The 18,545-nt window shown below is 39.0% G+C and overlaps 2 protein-coding genes across 2 annotated transcripts; one reads left to right on the forward strand and one right to left on the reverse strand.

The window, feature by feature from the left end:
• The first annotated feature begins 11,049 nt into the window (after positions 1 to 11,049).
• On the forward strand, positions 11,050 to 13,757 carry LOC115687223 (uncharacterized). Its single transcript, XM_030612706.2, has 3 exons — positions 11,050 to 11,960; positions 12,052 to 13,128; positions 13,203 to 13,757. The coding sequence occupies exons 2-3, from the start codon at positions 12,721 to 12,723 to the stop codon at positions 13,755 to 13,757; spliced, it is 963 nt and encodes a 320-aa protein (XP_030468566.2). The 5' UTR covers positions 11,050 to 11,960; positions 12,052 to 12,720.
• A 3,574-nt stretch (positions 13,758 to 17,331) lies between these two features.
• On the reverse strand, positions 17,332 to 18,545 carry LOC115678704 (defensin-like protein 155). Its single transcript, XM_030602117.2, has 2 exons — positions 18,372 to 18,545; positions 17,332 to 17,786 (listed from the first exon to the last, which is right to left on the reverse strand). Exons 1-2 carry the CDS (start codon positions 18,427 to 18,429, stop codon positions 17,602 to 17,604), a joined length of 243 nt encoding a protein of 80 aa, XP_030457977.1. The 5' UTR covers positions 18,430 to 18,545; the 3' UTR covers positions 17,332 to 17,601.

Here is an 18,545-nt window from a genome sequence, read left to right on the forward strand (position 1 = left end):
AACTATAAACACTAGCAGGCTACCCAGCCCAGCATAAACAAACATGTCATTAAACAATCGCAGGCATTCTTACATTGCCTTGGCACAAACACCATGCACGTTATAAATCATCATGTATAATCATAATGCAACAAACATATGATACAATCAAAACACGCTCAGCAATTCTCATGCACAAGGCATCTACACGAGTTCCAATTATAAGGTGAAACCGTTTTGACCCGTCCCATACCGTGCCTCACAATTTCATCCCATAATCAGGCGTAATGCATCCATACTCCTTCACGTGTGTTTCGATTACTACAACCTCACAGGGCCACGGCACAACCCGCGTTACTCGTATCAGGCTGGCAGTCTTCCAGCTTAACCGAGTATCTATCACGGTCATTCAAGGCATGCCCACAATCAAACGGTGGTTTCATCACGGCTATTCAAGGCATGCCCGCACTCATATGGGGGTATCGGATTTTCATTATGTGATCATGCAAGCACCTAAACCACTCAAGCCAATTTCGTTTCTCCTCATGTAGCCAATGCAGAAGTAGTTGTGCTTACACATCAAAATACTGCAACTTTCATGCCTAAAAATGCAGTTATAAATTCACACGTGATCACATACACACAATTAAACCGTCAAACTTTGCATGTTTCCCTTTTTAAACATCATTGCCCTATTTAACTTACAAAACTTAACATATAAACCCGATACTTGGGGGTTTACTATTTATATGTCCACAAAAACCGTTTTAAAAATTAAATAACAAGGTTTCACATAGGGCAATTATTTCTCAGGCAAAGTAGGCATTAAATAACATAAAACAGGCATAATTCAACACTTAAGTCAAGCAGAAAACACACATATAAAATTCACTTATCGCCCTAATTGCGATAACTTATCATCTAATTAGTGATAACTTATCGCCCCTTGGTGATAGCTTATCACTAAATTAATCGATGGCTTATCACCTAATTGGTGATAGCTTATCACTCAAATAACGATAGCTTATCATCTCTTTGACGATAGCTTATCTTTCGTTTGCCGATAGCTTATCATCCTCTTCACGATAGCTTATTACCCTTTTGCCGATAGCTAATCGTCCCTTTGCCGATAGCTTATCCTCATTTCCAACGATAGTCTATCGCCTATTTGGTGATATCTTATCACCAAAACTTCGATAACTTATTACTTATTTAGCGATAGCTTATCGCCTAACTTTCCGATAACTTATCGCTAGTTGATAACCTATCAACTAATTAATCACCATTAATCACTAAACACCTAATTAACTTAATATAAACTAATCCTAACCAAGTTTAACGTACTAATCAAAGGATTAGAGCGTTAACTCACCTGTTAATGATTCCGATGACACGGGCTTGACGGCGGCGGCGAGGGCTACGCGTGGCTCGGTCCGGAAATGACACAGGGTGGTGACGATGGTTGGATAGCAGCTCAGCAGATTTTGTGGGGCTGGTTTGGGCTTACAGTGAAGGAAAACTGGCAACGGAAGAGGCTCGGACGGACGGCGCAAGGCAATGGGCGGTCACGGTGCAAGGCGAGCGGTGTCGGTGGCTCCACGGCAGCAAAACAGCAGCCAAGGGGGGCAGTTCTGCTGGTGGCCAAAGGAGGGAGAGAGAAAGAGAGAGAGAGAGAAGTTGAGCTTATCTTGCAAGCTTTCCCCAACTTCTCCTTCAAGTTTCATTGCAAGCTTCTTATGCAAGTTTCAAGCAAACTTCCCAAGCAAGCTTTCACAAATATCCAAGGGCAAAAATAGAATAAAGACAAGATGAGAGGGGTATTTTGGTAATTTCAGCCTTTAACACTATTCACAACACTATTCACGTGGGCTTGGGGCTTGAACAGGCCCAATTTGAAGAGAAATGGGCTTGAATTGGTTAAGGGGCTCAATGGGCTTGAATTGGTTAATAGGCTCTCCTTGGGCCCATTGGGCTTTGGCCTTGGGCGTGAGGCCCATCTCGGCCCACTTGGGCGGCCCACTCGTGAGCTTCCATTCTCGGCTCAATAATTCCTTTGCCCAAAGTTTCGAGGCCCAAAATTATTCCCGGGGTTCTACCTCGACTAACCCGGAAAGGAAAGTCTCTGAACTATCCTTAATCAATAACCTATAACCAGACCAAGGCTCGTGGCTAAACTTCAATGGGAAGTGCTCTTAATAAGGCCTATTTGAGTTAGGCAACCTCTTGGGTATCGCTAGCATGACTTATGATTGATTCGTCAATCAATCCATATTTGAGTCTCATTAATCCATAGATTATTCTCGGTTGTCATGTAATCGTGCAGAATTAACTTATTTACCCAGGGCACGTGGTCTTGTGAAATTAACTTAGGATCGTTTGAGTTTAGTAAAATGATCGTGCGGAATCACCAGCAATCCAACTATATATACTTCTGTCGAATCGATTCCTAACCTTTCACTGATTGACATGTGACGTCATAAAGCCGTCCCGCATTGATCCTTATGGTCGAGTACTCTAGTCGAGCGCATTTCCCGACCCTCAATTGCCCTTCCAAATCGAATAGTTGACCCATGCACAATACGTGAATCGACTCATGGTCTAACCTTGCTATTAGTGCATTGACAGTTTAAGCCACTTCTTTTACCGAAATAGGGTCCGAATCAAGGATGTCACAGAATGCGTTTGGTCACTATACAAAATTTATATTCCCGAAATAGAAAAAGAATAAAAATGCGTTTTGTACGATCCTAAAAATTTGTTTTCCCAATATTTTTATTTAATTATAAAAATGTCAGTTGATACTTAAAAATTTATATTTGGATAAAACTGGACTTTTGGAAGCACTTAACTGCTCAAGATATTCTAAGATGGCCTCGGAAAATCTAACGTAATAGTTAGTTAAAGATGGATGGCTGGAAATGGCAAGAGACAGTTCCACTTGTTTATAACTCACAATAAGAGAACATTGCCAATAAATCTTTGGGCATTACAATAAATATGTGTATAGACCTTTTGAGCTTTATGGTGTAGGGTGCAGGGTTTGGAGTTTAGGATGGAGGATTTAGCGCGTATGGTGTAGGTTGTAGAGTTTAGGGTTTAGGTTACGCTGAGCTTATTTCTCGAAAATGATATTATTTCTCTTTTTGTTTCCATGAATAAAGAAGTAGATTTTTTTTTACTTCTTGTTTTTGTTCCAAATCTATTCCCTAGCCATTGATTTAATTCGGAAAATAAAAAAAATTAACTGACGTGCACAAATAGATTTGTGTTCTTTTTTTGTTCAAAGGATCAAAAGAACAGAAAAATAGAAAAAAGAAATGTTACCAAACAGGCCATTAAAGACCATGACACTAATTAACTAACGTGCATAGCAACGTTTCTGTTCCCAGAAAAAATTTCTGATCAGAAATAATTTTTTCTATTTCTATTTCTTGGAACAGTTTCTGAGCAAAAAATAGCGTTTAGGGTGCGTATGGTAACGTTTCTATTTCTGGGAATAATTTCTTTTCAGAAATAGTTTTTTCTATTTCTATTTCCTGGAAGAGTTTCTGAGGAAAATAATGCGTTTGGTAACTGCACAAAATTTCTATTTCTAGAATAGAAATGTGTTTGGTAACTGCACAAAATTTCTATTCTTGGAATAGAAAAAGAACATAAATGCGTTTGGTAACTGCACAAAATTTCTATTTCCAATTTTTTGCATTCAAATCTATATATTTTATTTAACTATAAGTACAAGTTATAAGTGAAAAAAACCAATAAGCATGATTTATTGGTTTGTCTAATCCTTTTTAGGGGTTTAAAACCCCTTTTAATCCCTAAACTAAGGAATCTTCAAAAATACCACTTGGGCACCTCAAAAATTTAAATTTCACTCAAAGTGGGTGGCCACAGGTATTCTAAGCCATCATGTGAATTTTTTTATATTTTTTTGGGGTAAAATTTATTAAAATTTTTTACTTTCCCTAAATCTGTTTCTTTTTATTTTTCCGAAATTTTTTTATGAAATTTTTTTAATTTTTTCAATTTCGAAATTTTGCAAATATTTAAGGGTTTTCTGAGCTTTTCTGATTTTTATGGATTTTCTGAGAATTTTTCTGATTTATATGAATTTTGGGAATTTTTTAATTTTTTAATTTTTTATGGGATTTTTCTGAAATTTTTCTAATTTTTATGAATTTTCGAAATTTTTTAATTTATTCTAAGCCATTATGTGAATATTTTATTTTTGTTTTTTTTGGGGTAAAACTTTTTACTTTCCCGAAATTTGTCTCTTTTTATTTTCCAGAAAGCTTTTTATGAATTTTTTTAAATTTTTTCAATTTCGGAATTTTGCAAATTTTTATGGGTTTTCTGAGTTTTTCTGATTTTTATGGATTTTCTGAGAATTTTTCTGATTTTTATGAATTTTTGGAATTTTTTAATTTTTTATAATTTAATTAATTTTTTATAATTTTTTTATTATTTCCGCCGAGCATGGACCGGACCGGTGCTTTGAGACGGTTTGCAGACGACGGAGGATGGAGGAGGAGCTGAGGTCGCGACTTGAGGACCGGACCTTTCTATTTCTATTTCTATTTCTAGGAACAAAGAAGTAGATTTTTTCTACTTCTTATTTCTGCTCTAAATCTATTTCTTGGCCACTTTTCTATTCCAGGAAATAGAAAAATAAAATGCGTTACCAAACGGATTTCTGCTCTTTTTTTGTTCCAGGGAACAGAAGAACAGAAAAATAGAGAAATAGAAGCGTTACCAAACGCGCCCTTAGTAACTGCACAAAATTTCTATTCCTGGAATAGAAAAAGAATAGAAACGCGTTTAGGGCGCGAATGATCCATTTCTATTCCATGGACGAGTTTCTCTATTTTGGGCTACCGGCGGAGGACGGCGGGTGGCGGTGGGGGGCGGAGGACGGTGGTCGGCGGCAGCAGAGAATGGCGGCCGGCGGCGGGAGGCAGTGGAGCACGGCGGTCAGCGGCGGAGCACGGTGGCGTCGGGCGGCGGTGACGGCAGCAGGGGGCGACGGCGGGAGGTGGCTGGCGGCGGAGGGTGGCCAGCGTCGATCGATGGAGCACAGCGGCTGGTGGTGAAGGATGGCGGCCGATGGTGGGTGACCGCCGGCGTTGGGTGGCCAGGGGCGGGAGGTGGCCAGCGGCTAAGGGCAGCCAGCGCCGGGTGGTGGCCGGCGTCGGGCGGTGGAGCACAATGGCCGGCGGCGGAGGATGGCGGCCGTGGTGGGTGGTCGCCGACGGCGGAGGACGGCGACCGGTGGTGGGTGATCGCCGGCGTCGGGTGGTTGGCGGGGGGAGGCGGCCAGCGCCGGGTGGCGGCTGGCGTCGGGTGATGGAGCACGGCGGCCAGCGGTGGAGGACGGTGGCCAGTGGCGGGTGACGACAAGCGTCGAGCGGTGGAGGACAGTGGTTGACGACAAGAGGCGGCCGGCGGGTGGGAGGCCGGCGGGCGTTGGCCGGCAGCAGGCAGCGGAAGGCGGGCAGTAGGTGGCAGCGAAGGACGGCGAGAGGCGGCGGTGGGCGGGTTGCGGCCGATGGATTGTTTCTTGTTTTTGGAGGATTCCAGAAAAAATCGTTTCTTGTTTTTGTTCCCGAAACAAAGAAGTAGATTTTTTTTGCTTCTTGTTTCTGTTCCAAATCTATTCTAGGATCACTTTTTTGTTCCAGAAACAAAAAAGTAGATTTTTTTTACTAAACGGATTTCTATTTTTTTCTGTTCCGGGGAACAAAAGAACAAAAAAACAAAGAAACAGGAACGTTACTAAACAGACCCTAAAATTACGAAATCTACACACTCTAAAATAACATTAAATTTGTGAAGAATATTCATTTCTTCTCTTCTCAATTTTACGATACATCTACGTAGAAAAACTCTGAGTTTAAATTTTCAAGCCACATATGTCCAATTTATAATGTTTTTATTTGGTATTTTCTACCTCAATGGGTTACAACCTCAAATAATATATACGCAAAAGTACATGAAAAAGTACATTATTAATATATGCTCGCTCATAACTACTTACTTGTGAAACTTGGGTAAAAAGAAATGCATGTATTTGTCTTCAATAAGGAGATAAGTTATAAGTTATATCTTGCCCATTCTTACTATGGCGAACTCACCAAAGGAAGGCAGCTTTCGCTCTTGCGAGGGCCTCCTTGGCCTATTCCCATTATGTGGGGTGAGTTTCATAAAAACGTTCCTTATTTTAACGTGTCGGTATCGGCACGCCTCACAACTCCAATTCCCCTTGTTTCTTTGTCTTCCCTAGAAAGGGAATATTCTCTAGTAGCATTACATTCCGGAAATCCCGGGATCTAGATAAGGCTCAAGATGAAGTAGTTTAAGGACCTCAGCAGGTCCAAACTATAATTAACTATTGTGAAAATGAAATCTTATAAGTGCTAGGACAACGTCCAAGTAAATATTCGACCTATAAACAAAATCGTGCAATAGGGGGCACAACATAAAAGGCTTCTGCATGGTTGGAGGCAAAATATATTTCTTTCATAAATAAGTGATTATATATATATTGTTCTAGGTGATTATTTTGAATGGATGATGAGGCATCTATGTATTCCATCGGAGAAAATTTCATAGGTGGTCGGTGAACTTTAGCAGATATTGCAATCTGGTTATTGAATTTTGATTTTAATCACACAATTCATTAACTTTCTTTGTTTTTTTTTAAGTAAATGATGCACTCTAACAAGAGTCCAATCAACAAGTTAATGAAATACTAATTTGTGAGACAGACAGGATTGTGACATTTCATCGATGAAATTGGTCACATATTCGCAAAAGTCAGCATTTCTCTTAAAAGCTGGTCAGCTTCAGGTCGAAAAAAACATCAATTGCCAAAAAAAGAAAGAAAAGAAAGCAACAAATTCAACATTTGATGTGTTTGATAATTAAATTCAAAGTTAAGTCATCTGAACTACAAAATTCATACCATTGATATAAGAAATCCTATTCTTTTCCAGGCACCATATTTCCTCTCCTTCAATGATAAATACAACTATGCAAATTAGCAGTTCTTTCCTCACATTTTGTGGTGGGTTGCCATAACTAGAATCAGGAAAATGCACACGCGTTACTTGTATATAAGAAATTGACATCTAAAAAATATTGAATAATCAGCTTATTACAAAATATTTGAATTAATTTAACGCAATATGAAATATCTGTGCACATATTTGCGAAAAGAGAGAAATATTCAAAAGTATGAAGTACACAACATTCAAATTTGAAAATTGAATTACAAGAGAGATAAAATAGAATCGTCACTTCGTGCATTTGAACATTTAAATCTATGCTCCGTTTGTTTAGCGAAAAATGAATGGTTTGAAAAATATTTTCTCATAAATGATCACCTATATCGTTTACAAAAAAATATTTAAGCATAAATTATTGTTGATAATGAAAAATATTTTTCATCGTCCACACAAATATTTAAATATAAATTATTGTCGATAATGAAAATATTTTCTATTGACTAATTATTTCAAGCAAAACAAGCGATTATTTTTTGGAAAATTTTATCAAAACTATTAATTTTCTACGAAACAAACGGAACCTTAAAAAATAACAAGTTTTTTTTACTTTATCTAATAAAGTAATAAAGAATTGTAATCCCTTAAAATTGGGAGGTTTTCTATACTTTATCTAATAGTATATATAAAATCTATATAATTATCAAAATTAGTTTACTTTATAAGTCAACCCCAAAACCAATTTATCGAATATAGCCTCAAATTGCTGACGTGGCATGGAGATAGAGATCTTAGGATAAATGACGTGGAATTTTCACAGAATTAGTTTGCTCAGGATTGGCTCAGTGGCCGACAAATTAGGCCGAGTAGCCTGCTAGTAAGAATTACAGGCCCATCAAACTAAGAAATCAAAGGCCTAGTTTCAAGGGAATTGGGCCCTTGCCTTGAATGGCCCACGCTTGATGTTCATTTCTTAATATTTTTTTTACCATAAGCTATTAAAATATTGTTGGGATAAAAGTACCTGGGGAAGTATTTCAAAACTTTTAATCAGATCCCTCGACATAATTTTTGTGCAATTGGATCCGTAGTGTCGGCATGGCCGCCAAATGTTAACATGTCGCCTTACGTGGCATTTTACGTGGAAGTAGAATAATACTGAGATTTTGTTTTTCACTAGTCCAGGGTAGACCCAACCGGACCGGATTAACCCTACTTGGCAGATTCTAGTTCGGTTCCAAGGTCTATAAGGTAGGTTTCAACTAAATATTAGAATTGGTCCCGATAGAGTAGGTTCCAAGTTCCAAGTCTGAAACATACCCATACTGGAACCGCTTATCCCTAACCTGCACACCTTTTATACTCATCCAACGAAAGTCCCTACACTTCCGAGATGATGCTTATTTTTCCTACAATACCGAAAGTCGCAATCGCTTCCCTAGCTCAATAGTGTATTATGCAGCTTCTAGTGGTGTCCTATTTGTCTCCAACTTGGTGAATTCGGGCACATCGGGCAAAGTTTTTGGGGACATGCATTTTTTTATCTCAACCCCCTTCAAAGAATTCAATTCTTTCAAGTTGTTGACGGCTCTCAACACTTCACAAATAACGTAGCTGAATATGCAGTAGTCTTTCAACTTTTATGGATTGTTGCTTTAGGCGGATCGGAATTTTTGTTGTTGCTTTAACTTTCATTTTTTTCTTGACTAAAGGATGAATAGGACATTTCCCAATTACTTTATATATTTGTTTGTTTTATACTGTTGTTCTCATTGTTTTGTTGCTCTACTGTTTTGTTGTAGTTTTTATTTGTTTTGAGTGTAAATAAGGGGATGTTTTACTAAGGTTTATCCTTTCAAAGACTTTAAAAAAAAAATTGGTTGGTTCCCAAATAGCCCTAGAAATGGGCTGGATCAATAGAGTCGGTTCCAGGGTAGATTCCAGATTTCAAAAACTGAAAACTGATCCCGACAGGGTAGATTTTAGGTTCAAGATTTGAAACCTACCTACTCTGAAACCACTCGACTCTAAAAATAAGGGCAAGATCCTCTCACTTTATGAGATAACTATATCTTATCCAGTTACCTAATTGACCAATGTACTTCTATGCTTTAAGAAAATTTACCCCAAATCCAAAAACCACAACTCTCTCTCCCCTTCTCCCTCACCCCCACCACCCTTTGCCTTTGACATCGTTGTGCCTGAGACATCTTAAAGTTCCACATTGAATGGGAGATACCCTAAGTCATTCATGAGTAAGATCTACTCTCAAATGAGCCTTTAGGCTGCGTTTGGTTGTCCGTATAAAACTCGGGATAGGATATGTTTTATCCTATCCCGTGTTTGGTAGGTGTCTCGGATAGCATAATGTCGGATATAGAAGGGATATAACCCGGATTAAAAAATCCGAGGGAGGGGGGTAGGATAAGGTCGGATAGGATTTCTCTTATCCGTCATATAAAAGCTACTTTTTAGAAACCCTACCCCTTCATTCACGCACTCCTTCACGCACGCTACAGCTTGCTTCTGCAATTTGCGAAGGTATGTATTCATCCATGATCGTCTACAGCTTGCTTCTGCAATTTTTTTTCAGTAGTTTGGGTTTATAATTTTCATTCTTTGTTAACCGGTAATCGAACGACGAAGTTGTCGTAAACGAGTCCTTCGTTGGGCTCCATGTCGTGGATATCGTGTCTGCGTGCTGTGTGAGTTTTGAGTGCTTTTAGATGATGAGAGTTGTTTATCATGTTCCTCTTTCTTTTTTCTCTCTCGGGTGGTGGTCGGCTTTGAGTTCCGCCAGTGGTGTTTTTTCCATATACTGACGGATGGTCGTCCTTGCGGAAGTTGGTCAACCTTGTGACGTAGAGAAGCATCACGGGAACTCGCATTTCCTTGACGACCTGCTCCACTATTCTCATTTTCAAAGGATAGTTGTTGAGGAAGCCCCCACTTGAGATAGGTCCTGTTTCTCCATTACATGTCCCACCTGAATCCCAATCTCCACCTCTGTTTTCGTAAACAAGTAAAATACATAAGCATCACACCCTTATGTTAGAGGCTGTCTTAATTATAATAGACATTCATTCTCTGCAACAACTTCCATATTAATAGCTCCCTAGAAGTAAAATTTTTGAGTTCTCTTTTCATTGAGAACTAATCCATTGAGTTCTCTTTTCACGAGGCAGCAATGTTTGATCTTGTTAGAGTAAAATTTTTAGTTGCCAAAGAAAACATCGCTGTTTGACAACCAAATTATGTGAGAATTTAAGGAAAGAGTTATTTTGCAGCTAGTTGGGATAATGTTTCATCGAGATAAGAAGGCTATATTTTAAATAGAGTTTGATGTGCGGGTTTTCAGAATATAACATTCCCTTCCGGAAGAAGTATATACATTGTTGTAAGTACCCGACACATAATGTTCCTACACTGAAGATGGAGTTTTTTTTAGCTTTCATTGATCTCTTGATCTTGAGGTCCCTTTTGCACTATTTTGCTTTTCAAGTATTCATGCTACTAAATGATGATGCCAATGAGCACCAATTTCTGTGAGAGACACATAACTATCTCACCAGGTTGTTCTTGTTCATTGGATGATTTCTGCGGGTCATGTCCATCTTTTGTTGGTTGACCAGATAATAATGGGGAGAGAATAGGGTCTTTTAGCTTACCGAGGTGATTTAATGAATCCAAAATATTTTAAGATGCCCTTGATTGCAACTGTCGTGAAGTCTATGCCTGGATAGGCAGACACACCTTTTATTTTTGGACTGTTCAATGTTAAGGATGAGAGAACAACTTATGCATTTTCCCTGTCATTTACCTACATTGTTTGTTTGTTGCTCAACTGTAGCAATAGAGACTTCACTACTTTATAGACACCGTGATTGATAGGACTGTAAAGAAAAGCAAAGTAGAAGCAGTCACTGTTTTGATTTATGGGGAGTAGTATTGTAGCTATTCCGGTTCTCTTATGTGCAAAAACTAGCTCCATTTCTATGATAAAAGCTATAGCATTGTTTTGCATTGCAAGCAGCTAAACTAATGAGATATTTCTATCCAAAAGCACTTAGTATTTGGTGAATATGACAGATTTTGTCAATGTTCTAACCTACTACTTAGTATTTGCCTAATGTTATTGTTTTTTTTCCTTTATTAGAAATGGATCACGATGAGAGAGAGGAAATTTTCAGCATTTTGATATTAGAGGAGATGAACCTGCAGATGTTGCTTTTGTGTATGATGTATATGATTGTGGCATCCACAGTTGCTGAAAGGCACTACCGTAAACATATATTGAAGGATCGCACATTGTTTAAAAGGCAAGCTCGTTTAGATCACCTTGATCGCCTCATTAACAGTAGTGACTTGAATTGTGTGGAACAACTTAGATTGGATAGACGTACATTTACTCTACTATGCGAGTTGGCACGTACAATTGGTGGGTTAAAAGAAGATGGAATTGTGACTATAGAAGAACAAGTGGCAATGTTCCTACATATACTTGCCCATCATGTGAAAATTCGTGTTATCAAGTTCAGATTTATGAGGTCTGGAGAGACAATAAGTAGGTATTTTAACTTAGTTTTAAGTGCTGTGATAAGAATGCATAGTGTGCTTCTTGTGTCACCTGAACCAGTTCCGGAGGAATGTACCGACGAGAGATGGAAATGGTTTAAGGTATGTTTGCTTTGCTATTACATGGATTAATTTAATACTTTAAACATAAGGTTATTCTATTAATTTCATGTTTCTAGGGTTGCTTAGGAGCATTAGATGGCACATACATTAGGGTACGTGTTCCAGAGGTTGATAAACCAAGGTATCGAAATAGAAAGGGTGAGATAGCGACCAATGTGTTAGGAGTTTGCTCACGTGACATGAGATTCATATACGTTTTACCTGGATGGGAAGGCTCAGCAGCAGATTCTAGAGTGCTTCGAGATGCTTTAGTTAAACCCAATGGTCTGAAGATTCCTGTTGGTAAGATAAGCCCTTATCAATATGTTACATTATTTAACGTGTAGGGTTTGACGATTCTAAGACAATTAATAATGTTATCATTTGTTATTAGGTAATTATTATCTTGTCGATGCCGGATACACAAATGGGGAGGGCTTTCTTGCTCCTTATAGAAGTACTCGATACCACCTATCCAAGTGGAGAGAAGGTTGTATGCCAAATTCCCCTGAGGAGTACTTCAACATGAAGCATTCTCAAGCTAGAAATGTCATAGAAAGATGCTTCTGTCTATTAAAGTTACGGTGGGCTATTCTTAGGAGTCCATCTTTTTATCCAATTAGAGCGCAAACACGAATTATTATAGCTTGTTGCCTTATACACAACTTGATAAGAAGAGAAATGGCTATTGATCCAATTGAGGCACAATTAGATGAAGTTGCTAACACCATTGAAGATGTGGAAACAATTAATGTTCTTGAGCCATCGGATCATTGGACAACATGGAGGCAAAATTTGGCAATACAAATGTTTAATGAGTGGAATGCAAGTCGAGGACATGGAGGAGTCGCCTGATTTGACATTATTCCTTGTCTCATTTGTTTCTAATTATTGTAAGGTTTGTTTTGTAAGATGTTTTTGTTTCCATTGCTATTAGACATGTATAATATGGTGCTGATTTGTCATCATGGAGAAAAATATTCCTTATGTAATGTTTGAATTCTGGCTATATCATTTTAAATTTTTAATACTATGCTGTTTTTATCATTAAATTTTCTCTACCATGCTATCATCTATCATTAAATTTTGTAAAATTGCAATGAGATGTTTAGGAATGGAAGGTAGCGATTTTAGTCAAACCCAAGGAAGGGGAACAAAGAGAGACCGACGTGTATGGACAATAGATGAAGAAAATGCACTTCTAGATGGTCTTGAAGAACTAGTTGCGCGAGGAATGAAAGCCGATAACGGCTTCAAGAGTGGTTACATGATTATGTTAGAGAAGTGGGTTCAAGAAAAGTTTCCTGGTTCTGGCATTAAGGGCAATCCTCATATTGAGTCGAAAATGAGATACTTGAAAAAGTTGTATAATCAGATTTATGACTTGAAGGATCAAAGTGGCTTTGGATGGGATCACGAAAAACATTCCGTTGATATTCATTCGGAAGATAGTTGGCAAAAATATTGCAAGGTTAGTGTTACTTCTTCTCATTTTTCTTCTTTACAACTTGTTTCTTTTTAAAAAAACAATATATTTCTTTGTAGGCCTATCCAGGAGCTGCTTCTTTGAGAGGAAAGTCCTTCCCTCAATATGATCGACTAGCAACTGTATTTGGAAGAGACCGTGCCAAGGGAAATCTCAGTGAAGACCCTTCAGAAGCTCATGCGGCTGTAGATAATGAAGAAAGTGAGAATCATTCTGACGTGGCTACTACTGGTGCAAATCAAAACTTACCGCCACTATCATCTTCTCAAATGCAAAATGTTGCTGATTCTTCAAGAAGAAAAAGGGCTAAAGCAAGTGACAAGTGGGCTGCTGGGTTAGTTGAAATTGCAAGCACTTTTGGCTCTTTTATGGAAAAAGCTAACGAGAGGATGGAGATGATTGCTAGCCACATTGGACATGCGAAAGATTTGGATGATGACAAGAGAAAAATCAACGAAGAGCTTCTTAAGATGTCTCTAGATACCATGGATAGAATAAAATTGTGCAGAAAAATTGTGAAGGATCCTGAGAATATTCATCTTTTTTTTGGATTTCAAGGAGATGACAGGAAGGCATTTGTGGACATGCTTCTCCAAGAGATGATAGAAGAGTAATGTCGTGTGTAGTCTCTTTTTGCTATTTTTTAGACAGAACAACATCGAACAATGTTGATTTTACTATTTATTGGAATGCTTTAGTTTTTGGAATGTGTTGTTTCTTGTGAAGTTTGGAGCTTTATTCATAGTTGTTGTTGTAGTCTCGTCGTACCCTTGCTTTCATATTATTATTTTTTTGCTCAATTCTTTTTCTTTTTGCTCATTTGCCACTGCGTTCCTAGGCAAGATATTCAGCGGTGAAAGTCAATATAGATTGGAGAGGGTCAGCTCGCTAAGATAACGCCAAGAAAAACTTGTTCATTATTCTGAAGGATCTTGTGCTGTTACACATGAAAAGGTTTCCTCGGAGTGGGCGCTCTATTTTCCATAGATTGCAACCTCTGCTTGATTGTGTATGGAAAAGGCTTCAAGCTCATGGGGCAAACATAAAGACGATGATGACAATTTTCATGAGCATCATATATGGGCATATATGTTCTTTATATTGATATACGGTTTCTACCAAACGCAGGATAGGATAGGATATGAGAATATCCGACTTTAAATCCGTACTTCACCAAACAATGGATAGGATATGGCCAAATCCCCAGATTTCCTATCCTATCCTATCCAATCCTATCCTGGCTAGAAATACGGACGACCAAACGCAGCCTTAGAGTATTTTCTTAGAGGTTTCGATCATGTGAAATAGGTTGAATCATTACAAATGATATTAGAGCATGGCTCCTTTCCATGGATGTGGTTCACGGACAATCTAGGCCCCCTACCTACTAGGAAGAAGCATGGAGATTTCACCAGCGGAGCCAACAATATATAAAAGCACAAAATACCTTTATTAATATTATCAAGCATTCAATATAATTATAAAGAAAATCATAAAAATAGAATGAAAACTAAACCTTAACAAGAAAATTATCATTAGTCCATTAAAAAGTTGTCCATCCAATTTTATCAGCTTTCTCTGATTCGATGCGCACAAATCACTTGACAACAGGTAGCTAGTTTTGCTAGGATATCAATTGGGAATTGAAGTTATAAGTAGTGTCTACTCCTGTGTCGCCTATAGTTCGGTGGGTAATTTCTAATTTCATATTATAAATATAATTATGTCATGTCATAATCGTTTCAAGCTGAAAACAATATGTTTACTGTATTTGTCATGAATTTCAATTTTGACTGCATGACTATCAAATATATTAGAGGATATGACATGCTTAACACATTTAAAAAAAAAAAAAAAAGCTCTCATGCACTGGCAAGTATAATGTGTAAGTATCCAAACTTGTCTAGATATGGTTGAACGCATCTTGTAACACGAATAACATGTCAGTTCATTCAAATTACACTTGTCTAAAGCGTATAAAAAAGATCGAAAGAGTTAATTCGCATGCAACACGATTATTTTTTCGCACATAGAATGGATTGATTAAGCTCCGCTTGAGCGCGCTCAGTACATGTTGAATTGTTGGTATGACCCTATTGAAATCACTTGGAACACTATGAAGAGTAATTATAATTTGAAAAAGAAAATGTGTTTTTGACTTCATGTTTGGAGAAGAAATGCTATGGTAGGAGTATTTTAGTTTCTTTTATGTTTTATTGGGTTAAGGTGGCATGGGCTTGTTAAAAATGGAAAAATTATATTTTTACTATTACAATTTGGCTTTTCTCAAATTTTAAAGGGGTAAAATGAAACTGCAAGTAACTAAACTTTTACCTGTTTTACAATCAGGTACCTAAATTTCCTTTTTGTTCAATCAAGTACTCTCAACATTTCAAGTGTGGGTAAATTTGAGACCTCCAGTAATGCTAACGCGGATACTGACATTGTAAATAGCCATCAATTGTCAACATTGGCATTCAATGGGGCCTTTTGAGATGATGTCACATTATCAAAGACATATTTGACAACTAAAATCTTTCAAGTCGGCACTATTTATCTCAGCTCATCACCCAACACCTAGATAGAGATGACATGATTTTTGTTGAGGAAACAAGTCACATCACCAATTATGCTTATCTTTTGCTGTGTAAGCGAGCCACTTTACTAAAACCATATGACATGGCTACTTATTTAAAGATGTCTCACATTGAGCCAAATTTGATTAGTTGAAGTAGTTGATTGAATAAAACAAATATTTGACACTTAATTTTTAAAAAAAGGGCAAAAGCTTAGATAATTGAGGTGTCGTTACCTCAAATATAAAAAGAGACATATCGTGGTGACAAAAATTTAGCGGGGTAAAATTAATACCAACTTAGAAAATGCACATTTATAACAGAAAAGATTGGAAATTTTAGTGGGGCATTTGCCCCTGTCAATATACTCATGTGTCATCCTTGCATACTCCTGATAAGCTTTTAAGACAGATGGATGCAAAATGGGGGAGTAATTGTTAGGCAATACATTCCAATACCGGCAAAAGAACATCAATTATTCTTTAAGCGAAGGGTTTGTACATCCCAAAGTCCCACTTTAGATGGGTGAGACCTTGCGTAGTAATTCATAACCAAAAGACTCGCCCTCAAATGGTCATTAACTTATGTCGACCTTGGGAGTACTTTTGGGGCTTGACTCGTGCCTTGGTTCATTTAAACTCGCACCACCGCCGCCACTGCCGCCATTGCATCCCACGGCAATTGATTGCTCATCGCGAGTCGTGCCAATCGCTCCGTCTTTCTCTCGCCCTCCCTCTTGCTCTCTTTCACCGTACTGTAAAGAAGGCTAAAGAGAGGTTGTGACCACCGCGTGTAATGGCGGCCCTGGCCTCGGGACACCTCAGATAAGTATACTGTTGTCGCAGCGTTTGAAGGTGGTGCTGGCAAGTCACATTTGTTGTGGGCGGTTCCTACTCTTCCTTGGCTGATGAATGCTTTAGTCCGTCGCGACCAATCATAAACACAATGTGGATTTGGTGCCTCATTTTACTCTCTCTCTCTCTCGTGCATTAGCTTGGTTGCTCATTTCTACCACGTTGCTTTGAATGTTAGCTCAATCTCAGAATCTCCAGTATTGCTCGAGCTTTGATGGTCCGGATAAATAGATCGAAAGGACCTCTTCTTGCATCAGCGTTTGATCTTTCTTTTTTTATGGGGTTATCACATGTTGATTGTGAAAAGGTTGGTATTCAGTTTATAAGTGTGAGGAAAAGTCTTGCTTTTTGCTCTTTGAGTTAGCTTTTGGATTGAGAGAAACCTAAGACCATCCAACACTAGTATAGAGTCCAGTTTACCAACAAATATGGATCCAACAGTCACTCGGAGAGAGTTGTTGTGACTCTGACCTAAACCCGATGTGTGAAGGGGAGATTGTCAGAATTGTCCTACATTAATTGTGAAATGGGTTGGTGGCCAGTTTATAAGGCCCAACACCACCCAACATTTCCGGCCCTCGTTTGCTTGTACTTGCCTCAATGATCATGCGTTATTCCTTTTCTAAATGATCAGAAAACCATAGGCTCGTCTCCACATATGCACATTGTTTCATCCCCAAGTATCGTGGAAGACGACAGACTTCATTCATAAGATGGCAAGAGCAGCCTCCGAAAGTTAACTTGAGCAGAACATGAGCTTACTAATACGCATGAGCAAAACTAAAGCCAAAGCACCAGAGTTGCATTTCCTCTCGTCAAAACAAAAGAACAACACACACACACACACACACACACACACTCTCTCTCTCTCTTCTGAAATGAAGGGTAGTTGGCAAGTCAACAGACTTGCCATTCCAAATCAGTTTATTAATTTCTCCCTCTCTCTCTCTATCTTGATGATCGATGGCTTCATAGAGTCTAGGGAGAGGGGGAGAGAGAGAGAGACAGTGAAACAAAAGGAAACCATTTCAAAGGCAAGCATAGAGGCAAACGCAGTGGAAGTTGCTCACATACTCCTGATGAGCGCATTCGCCGACCCCGTTGAATTGGCTTGCGCACTTCGCGACACAGTCCTGGGCTGTGCAGCCGCTCGAGTCCAGTTCGATGGAGCAAGTCCTCGGTTGAGCGCTCGCCTTGGGCGGCATCCATGCAGCTACAAATAAATCAGAAAGTGAAGGTCAAAAAGACGTGACGAATTATCCTCAAGGGTCGAGTTTTGCCAGGACTTTCAGCACCATTGAGGCTCGCAGTGTCATATAACATGAGTTTTTTCATCTGAGCTTCGTATAAACAGGCTTCTCGAGCAAGTTTTCGCCATCGATTTGAACATGAGGAGGCATTGGGAGCAAACTTTTGAGTCCGGTTAACGTGCAGTCACGTTTGGTTTAGGGTCACCGGGAAGAAAATATTGCAGAGGCTTGGTCTATATTTAATGTGATGCAAATGACCAAAATTGGCTTGAGCTATGCAATACTTGCTCGAGTACAAGTGGAACGCGATTAATTGCACTAAAGTGTGGCAGTCACTGTCCTCACGCACACCGTACCATACCAACACTTGCCCTTGATCAAGGCCTAGATTAATAATTTCGTGTCCTCTCGAGCACATGATGTGACCGACCAACTGGGATGAGATTCTCAGCATGCGGGTATCGGTCAACCGTGTCATCATCGCCACGTGGTGAGACGGGTCACGTGCACACAACACTTTCGCGCGAGAAGGGAACCCGGCTTTTTACCTGAGAGGAGAAGCACGAGGAGGAGGAAGAGAGTGTGGAGAGGAAGCTTGATAGCCATGGCCGAACCCTAAACGGCGTTGCTGTGCTTACTTCTCGTGTGTGTGCTGAGGCAAGGGTGAGCCTGGAGGCTAGATAGAGCAATGGAGGCGTTGGGATGTGAATGTTCCTGCCGGG

This window comes from Syzygium oleosum, unplaced genomic scaffold (assembly GCF_021117445.2).
Source record: "Syzygium oleosum isolate NSW1041296 unplaced genomic scaffold, Sole_v2.1 Sole_v2.10, whole genome shotgun sequence".
In the NCBI taxonomy this organism is placed as follows: Eukaryota; Viridiplantae; Streptophyta; class Magnoliopsida; order Myrtales; family Myrtaceae; genus Syzygium; species Syzygium oleosum.